Genomic DNA, 8,481 nt, shown 5'->3' with positions numbered 1-8,481 from the left:
ACATCATCAGATCTATAATGAAGTATAATAAATGTATTTGTTTAAATAATTTGAATAAAGTCAAGGTTTTTCCAGGCTGTGGATTAATGCTCTTAGAATTACACATTCATTTACAATCAGGTCAGAGAATATTAATCAAATGAATAAACTACTGATTAATTGATGATTATTCATGATTAGTTTGTGATTCGGGGCTCGTTCACTTAAAGTTGCTCTTTTTTTACTTTTGCTCAAGTTTGACTTTGCTTAGATACTTTTAACAGTAATGTTTCCACGTAGTATCCATACTCTGACTTCAGTATAGTGGAGTATAGAGAAAGCAGAAACACAGTAACGGCTCTCATGATTGAACATGACACAAACTAAATATTATATATGTATGTGTTCTAATATTTCACTTTGATTTGAAAATATCTTCAGAGTTTGGGAAACTCATGAGCGACTCTCTGAACGCTGAAATACACAAAAGTGTGTGTTTGTGATATTACTATTGTGTGAGAAACAGAACTAGTGTGAATGAAGCGATCGTTCGGTTTACTGATGCTTCGATCAACTCAAAGAAAAATATAGTTTGATCTTTTTTATTAATAAAATCAAACGGCGACTAAAAACTGGAAAACAGAATGTGATTATCTATTTATAGATGTGGATTTCTTAATAAAATTATATACATATACACACCATTGTTTAAAACCTAGATTTTCTTTTAAAGAAATTCATACTTTTGTTCATCAGGGACGCATTAAATTTATCAAATGTGATAATCAAGACATTTATAATGTTACAAAAGATTTCTGTTTCAAATAAATGCTGTTCTTCTGAACTTTCTGTTCATCTGTGAATCCTGAAAAATAAACTACATCACAGTTTCCACAGAAATATTAATGTGTTCAACTCTGATAATAATCAGAAATGTTTCTTGAGCAGTAAATCATCATATTATTCTGATTTCTGAAGATCATGTGACACTGAAGACTGGAGGAATGATGCTGAAAATACAGCGGAGCATCACAGAAATACATTACACTTTAACACAGATTCACACAGAAAACAGATGATTTACATTAGAGTAATATTTCACATAATTGCTGTTTTTACTCAGAATGATGACTCTTTAGAGAGTAGTGTTGTGTATAAAGTGAATTGAAGCGGTCTGTGATGTGTTTGTGTGAATGTGGAGCGCTGGTTAAACACTAATCAACATCTGTCAGGTGTGGGACTCATATTTGAGTTCACAGAATTTGATCTGATTCTGCAGCGTGTTCCTTGAAATGATGTTTTTCAGCCTGTATTTTCCACCGTGTCTCGTCGTGTGATTCACTGATCTATTAGAGAGGACTCTGACTGTAAACCAAGCTGCTGTCGCCCACTGAACAACACTTTCCACAACATCAGCAGCATCGGATCAAAAACAGCTTCAGCAGAAACACAGACGGCTCTGAACACACACAGAATTAAGTTCAATAAAGCAGAAATAAAGATTCTCTGAAACTGTGAAGCGAAGACTCTTTGAAGACGCTCACGAGTCGAAACAGATGAGATGAACACTGACGCAAAAATTTCCATTTAACAGATCTGATGCTCCGTAATATCTCATTCAGACGTCATGGCAATAGTTATTCTCATTTTATAAATAAATATTATATGCATATATCATATATGAAGAGTTTATTTGTAAAAAAACAATAACTCCCTTTGTTTAAAATATTCAGAAACCATGTTTTTTTTGTTATTTTGTAACCTAATCAAAATAACTCTGCAGTTAGATCGAGATAAATTGGAATGCACAGAAAAAACATGATTTTTTTTTTTTTACATTTTGAAAATGTTTAACTTTTCACACACACACACACACACACATAATAAATATACATACACGCACACACACATATAATAAATATATACACACACACACGCGCACACACATAAATAATAAATATATATATACACGCACACACACTATGTATATACTTATATGTGTGCTTGAATTTATAATGATTTCGCATTTTTTCGTGTGTGTGTGTCTGTGTGTGTTTCATCTTTCATCTGTGTTTGTGGAAAATCATGAATGGCTGATGAAGTTCTCACAATAATATCATGACATGACTGGAGTGTGTCGGTGGAAAGAGTGAATCAATCCAGTATCATCTGATCTGAGATCAGCGGATCCTCCAGCGTTTCCACTCGACTCTGCTTTACTGGAGATTCACACGGACTGAATCAAACACTGAATCAGCACTGAATCGAACACTGAATCAGCACTGAATCAACACTGAATCAAACACTGAATCAGCACTGAATCAAACACTGAATCAAACACTGAATCAGCACTGAATCAAACCCAGTGAAACCCCGTGAAACCTCCAGCTCTAAACACACTTTCACACTCAACACTTAAACATTCAGTATGACTCGAGATCGTAGGTTTATTTTACATTCAGCTCTCAAATCAAAACTCGTGAAGTTTGGAGAAGCAGAAGTTTGTTCCGATGTTTCAGCGTTTCTAATAAAAGATAAACACTCAAATCAGCCAAATCTGTTAATAACGAAACCTTTCACTGGACTGAAGTTCATCGACACGGCTGCAGAGTTCATCTCAGTTTTATTTCTGTTCACAATCTCTTTCACAGTAACTTTAGATTCAATCAAGCCTTTGGGATCTTTCTAATATTATTGGTGCTTATAAAACGTATACAATATATATATATAGTGGAGATATTTTCACTCATGTTCTAGATTAAATGTTTCCTGAGAAATATTAGATTTTTCTGTAAAAAATTAAGAATTAAAATTAATCGAATGCAGAATTTAAAACAATATGTATTTGAAAACGTTTTGCACTGTTGACTTCTTGTTTAACTTTTCTTTTTTTACGCAGCAACGAGAGAACAAAGCGAATAACACGAGACAAACAATAACACAACACACAGAAGACATTTAAGAGTAATTCAAGACACAGAAACTATCTGTTTGTTCTTCAATTCCATATAATCACATATATATATAAGTTATATATAAGTATTACAAATTATAATTCTAAATATATTCTGAGTAATAATTAAACCTGGATCGCTTGAGATATAAAAGTAAGAAAGCAGACGGCCGCGGCCTGCGAGCGAAGCACGACCCCAGCTCAGGTCAGCAGTGGACGGCCTTTGACCTCAGGAGGCCAAAGGTCAAACACTGGATTCAGCTGAAAGGTACTTCTGAGCTGATTCTCAATCTTTAGACTGGAGGAATCGCTCGACTCCACAGAAACCTCGACAAAGATGGCGGCCTTCCCTTAACGTATCTGAACACACACACACACACACACACACACTCTCGTACCTGACACAGGTGTGATGGACAGCAGGATGACCAGTGCGGACGCTCCTCTCCACGCCATCATTATCCCTCCGTCTGTCTGCTAGTCTGTCGTCTGATGGGCCGCAGGTTCGAGACGCACGAGTGTGTGTGTGTGTGTGTGTGACTTCGTTGAAGCTCTAGATCTGCTCTGTGACAGGAAGTGGCTCCTCGAGCTCCACCTGAACATACAGACACGACCCACCTACTGAAACACTGACGACACACACACACACACACACACACACACACGCGCGGCCTACTCACTCTCAGAGGAAGATCTGAGCGATTAACAGAACAAGAGACAAACAATCCAATCCAAAATCTGCGCTTTAATTCACTGCATTATTACAAAAAAATACACATCAGCATTAGAAAAATAATCACTGAGTAAATATGATTTGACTGGCGTCTGTGTGATTCTACAGGGCTGGAAGACGTCAGATGAGTGTAAAAATACAAGCAAAGTGAGCAGAAACTTGTTTAAGGCTAGAAGCCTTTCCAGTCGGAGCTGCACAACCCAAAAACTTGTTGTGACGTTCACATTTCCTGCTACAGGGGTCAGAAGGGGTCAAAGGTCAGGGGTAAGGACACCTATGAGTGACCGATGAATCACACGAGGCTTTCTTTACATTTCAATCTGCCTTTGGTGTGAATCTGCAAAGGGTCAAATGAAGGCACTTGTGCAAACTGCAAAAATCATTCAGGAGCATTTTACAAAATGCTTACAAAAGAATTAATGTTATGGAGAAATTAACAACATGTGATTAATACATCTCTCACAGACAAACACAGTTCAAACAGAATCAACCTGAGAAACATTGATAAAACCAAGTCTCTTCTGAAACACTCCTTCAGTGATTCTGCTCCGGTTTACCAGGATCACAGCGTGTCACTTCCTGCAGAAACACACACACACACACACACAGCGCGGTCACGTGACGTTCAGCACAGCGTCTGCTTCTGACTGATAACAGCTGCGCTCAGAGCTCATGTGAACAGTATATTCAGCGCTACATCGCTGAGAAGACGATAAATGGACTGTTTCACTGAATCAACTCAAAACTCCGATTCAGTGAATTGTTCACTCAGAAATGTCCAGTCTGCCCACCGTACTTCAAATGATTTATCAAAGAACAATAATGATTTTACTGCATCTTACTTGAAATGAAGCTTCATCTGATCAAACCTGAATCATGTTGTTCAGCTCATTTTATTGCTAGTTAAATGCTAGTTCATGTTGTGGCACTGGACTAAAGGCTACTGATTATAGAACAACTCCCTCTCCCCCAAGTTACATTTGTTGTGTTCCTGTTTAAAATGATCAGCCTACAAAAATATTGCTTAGAAATCTCGTTATGCTAAATTATTACCAAATATTGCAGTCTTTCGATCTGTGCAGGTTTTGTCTTTCGTTTTGGAACTGACTGATCATAGACATCATTAATCTACGCTTATGCACATCGGTTTTTATTATCCACAAATAATTGTTTTTAATTTAAATAAATGAACATTACTAGAATTATCCAGATGTAATGCTTTTTTCATTCAAAAACTGAATATTATTCAAAATTCGAGATTTATGAGCTCCTCTGTAAAAGACCAGGAACACCAAATGAGCTAAAGGATTTTAAGTACAGCATATTTAGTGCTGATTCACACTGACTGAATGGAACGGAGTCATATAAGTGAATCATCACACAAGTGAATCTTGATCACGTCTGTTGGACTCACCACTGTGTTTCTGGTACGGAGTGGCTCGGTAATACTCCTCCGGTGTAACGGTTTTCACTCCGCCGAAGTAATCGAGCACCCAGACCTGTGTGATGTTCATCTTGGCGAAGAACCAGTTATGGTCGGTAGGCCAATCAATCATCTCTGGGTGTCTACTGAACAGAGCGGCTTTAGCCACCGATACCTCACTGCCATTCACCTGAAACAGATTCATCATCACACCATCACTGATTCACACCGATTCACAGTCACACTATCACTGATTCACACCGATTCACCATCACACCATCACTGATTCACACCGATTCACCATCACACCATCACTGATTCACACCGATTCACAGTCACACTATCACTGATTCACACCGATTCACAGTCACACTATCACTGATTCACACCGATTCACCATCACACCATCACCGATTCACCATCACACCATCACTGATTCACACCGATTCACAGTCACACCATCACTGATTCACACCGATTCCCAGTCACACCATCACTGATTCACACTGATTCACCATCACACCATCACTGATTCACACCATCACTGATTCACACTGATTCAGCATCACACCATCACTGATTCACACCATCACTGATTCACACCGATTCACCATCACACCATCACTGATTCACACCGATTCACAGTCACACCATCACTGATTCACACCGATTCCCAGTCACACCATCACTGATTCACACTGATTCACCATCACACCATCACTGATTCACACCATCACTGATTCACACTGATTCAGCATCACACCATCACTGATTCACACTGATTCAGCATCACACCATCACTGATTCACACCATCACTGATTCACACTGATTCAGCATCACACCATCACTGATTCACACCATCACTGATTCACACTGATTCAGCATCACACCATCACTGATTCACACTGATTCACCATCACACCATCACTGATTCACACTGATTCACCATCACACCATCACTGATTCACACTGATTCACACTGATTCACCATCACTGATTCACACTGATTCACCATCACACTATCACTGATTCACACCGATTCCCAGTCACACCATCACTGATTCACACTGATTCACCATCACACCATCACTGATTCACACCATCACTGATTCACACTGATTCAGCATCACACCATCACTGATTCACACTGATTCAGCATCACACCATCACTGATTCACACTGATTCACCATCACACCATCACTGATTCACACTGATTCACCATCACACCATCACTGATTCACACTGATTCACCATCACACCATCACTGATTCACACCGATTCCCAATCACACCATCACTGATTCACACTGATTCACCATCACACCATCACTGATTCACACTGATTCACCATCACACCATCACTGATTCACACCATCACTGATTCACACTGATTCAGCATCACACCATCACTGATTCACACTGATTCACCATCACACCATCACTGATTCACACTGATTCACCATCACACCATCACTGATTCACACCGATTCCCAATCACACCATAACTGATTCACACTGATTCAGCATCACACCATCACTGATTCACACTGATTCACCATCACACCATCACTGATTCACACTGATTCACCATCACACCATCACTGATTCACACTGATTCACCATCACTGATTCACACTGATTCAGCATCACACCATCACTGATTCACATTAAATCAGTCACACTATCACTGATTAACACTGATTCACCATCACACAATCACTGATGCATAACGATCACAGTCACACCATCACTGGTTCACAGTCACATATAACTGATTCACACAATCACTGATTCACACTGATTCACAGTCACACCATCACTTATTCACACTGCATGAGGAGAAGAGTGCTGTACCTCCACCACAGAGCCCGAGAGGATGATGTGAGCACACAGCGGACTCTGAGGATCAAATCCATGATTCTTACAGTAACTGGTCTGAGCCAGAGACACGGACAGAGATGACTGGGGATTCACCTGTCACACACACACACACACACACACACACACACAGATCAGATCATCAGTCGTCTGCAGTGTGTGTTCATTTTTTAACTTCAGCCGCTCAGTTCTGTTGAATGTTGATAAAGTGAAATTGCTGTGTCATGAACTAACAGTCATGTGCTGAATCACACTTACACAAAACCACATCAATGCTATATAGTCATTAATGAAAAAAGTAAAAATAAATTTTTATTAATTGTCTTCTGTCTCTAACACAGGCATATATATGTGTGTGTATATATATATATGTGTGTGTGTATATATATATATATATATATATATATATATATATATATATATATATATATATATATATATTATAGCACTTTATCTATTTATTTAAAAAAAATATTTCTATAATTATTATTATTATTATTTTACAATTAATATAATTTTATTACACTGCATGTTGGTCTATTTTGCTTGCATATAATATCTTCTTTCAGACTATTGGAAAGGAAACATCCACACTACACATTTAAATTATAACATATATAACATATATTTTACTCCATAATTTGATGAAAGGAAACATCAAAGACACACACTAAAGTTTTGATGTTATTTCAGCTGATAAAATCCAGAATCCTTCTGCAAAAAAAACGTGAACTCTAAAATGGCAACAACAACAACAAAAGTATTTATCTGCTGGAAATGCATGCAAATGAGTGTAGCTACAGACGAATGAGTAAATGTTGATTAGTGTTGTGTAGCTCTATCTGTGTGTGTGTGTGTGTGTGTGTGTGTGTGTGAGTGTGTGTGTGATTGGTCCGCACCTGCAGGTCCTGCACCGAGATCTCCAGGTGTGTGAGGTACAGGTACGGGGTTCCGGTTCCGTTGCCCACGGGCCCGTCGCTGATGGAGAAGGCGTTGGAGAACGGCTGTCCTCGGACCGGATCGTGAGTGGAGATCGTGGCCATCGAAGCCCAGTCGCACTTATTGACCACGAACCGGGCCATCCGAGCCACCTCCTCATGCGGCGGAACCGACAGAGAGCCACCGAGAGCGGCGACGAGCGCCACACACACCGCCAGCAGCGCGCGACCCTTCATCATCATCATCATCATCAGTGAACCAAACCAGCCACTGTAAACAACCGAGCACACACGAGTGTGACCACAGATCACTGACTGAACACTGAACACTGAACACAAATGATTCACATGAGCACAGAGTCATGAATCATGTGAGTCCAGCCCCCGATCACTGTGAACACTAATGATTCATTAGAACTCCGAACACGATTCATTTGATCACACGAGTCATGTGGACTCAACAGATACTCACGTGATCAAAACAGCATCATGTGACTTCAACACGTGGTTACAGAAGTAGCCAAGCCACAAACAACAAACACATTCGGTCAATTATTAAATCTCAGATTTATTTAC

General features: G+C 39.2%; 2 protein-coding genes across 2 annotated transcripts in view; both read right to left on the bottom strand.

Moving 5' to 3' along the window:
• The window catches only part of LOC113044698 (T-cell surface glycoprotein CD3 zeta chain-like), an 11,102-nt gene extending 7,568 nt beyond the window's left edge, over window positions 1–3,534 (bottom strand). The window contains exon 1 of the mRNA XM_026204878.1: window positions 3,331–3,534. Coding sequence (XP_026060663.1) covers window positions 3,331–3,391 — 61 coding nt within the window. The 5' untranslated portion in view covers window positions 3,392–3,534. The remainder of the gene's footprint in view (window positions 1–3,330) is intronic.
• Window positions 3,535–3,657: 123 nt separating this feature from the next.
• LOC113044697 (protein CREG1-like) lies at window positions 3,658–8,249 on the bottom strand. The gene is made up of 4 exons (XM_026204876.1): window positions 7,867–8,249; window positions 6,944–7,063; window positions 5,080–5,278; window positions 3,658–4,244 (listed from the first exon to the last, which is right to left on the bottom strand). The coding sequence occupies exons 1-4, from the start codon at window positions 8,155–8,157 to the stop codon at window positions 4,228–4,230; spliced, it is 627 nt and encodes a 208-aa protein (XP_026060661.1). The 5' UTR covers window positions 8,158–8,249; the 3' UTR covers window positions 3,658–4,227.
• Between the last annotated feature and the right edge of the window lie 232 nt (window positions 8,250–8,481).

Source organism: Carassius auratus, chromosome 26 (genome assembly GCF_003368295.1).
Source record: "Carassius auratus strain Wakin chromosome 26, ASM336829v1, whole genome shotgun sequence".
NCBI lineage: Eukaryota > Metazoa > Chordata > Actinopteri > Cypriniformes > Cyprinidae > Carassius > Carassius auratus.
This window is presented reverse-complemented; position numbering and strand designations above follow the sequence as displayed.

What these genes read in the sequence shown, in the direction of transcription:
- LOC113044697 (XM_026204876.1), bottom strand. Translation starts at nt 8,157, where the DNA reads ATGATGATGATGATGATGAAGGGTCGCGCGCTGCTGGCGGTGTGTGTG. An exon ending in TCTCGGTGCAGGACCTGCAG is followed by an intron (nt 7,064 to 7,866) that starts GTGCGGACCAAT and finishes TGTGTGTGACAG; the next exon opens with GTGAATCCCCAGTCATCTCT. An exon ending in TCTCGGGCTCTGTGGTGGAG is followed by an intron (nt 5,279 to 6,943) that starts GTACAGCACTCT and finishes AATCTGTTTCAG; the next exon opens with GTGAATGGCAGTGAGGTATC.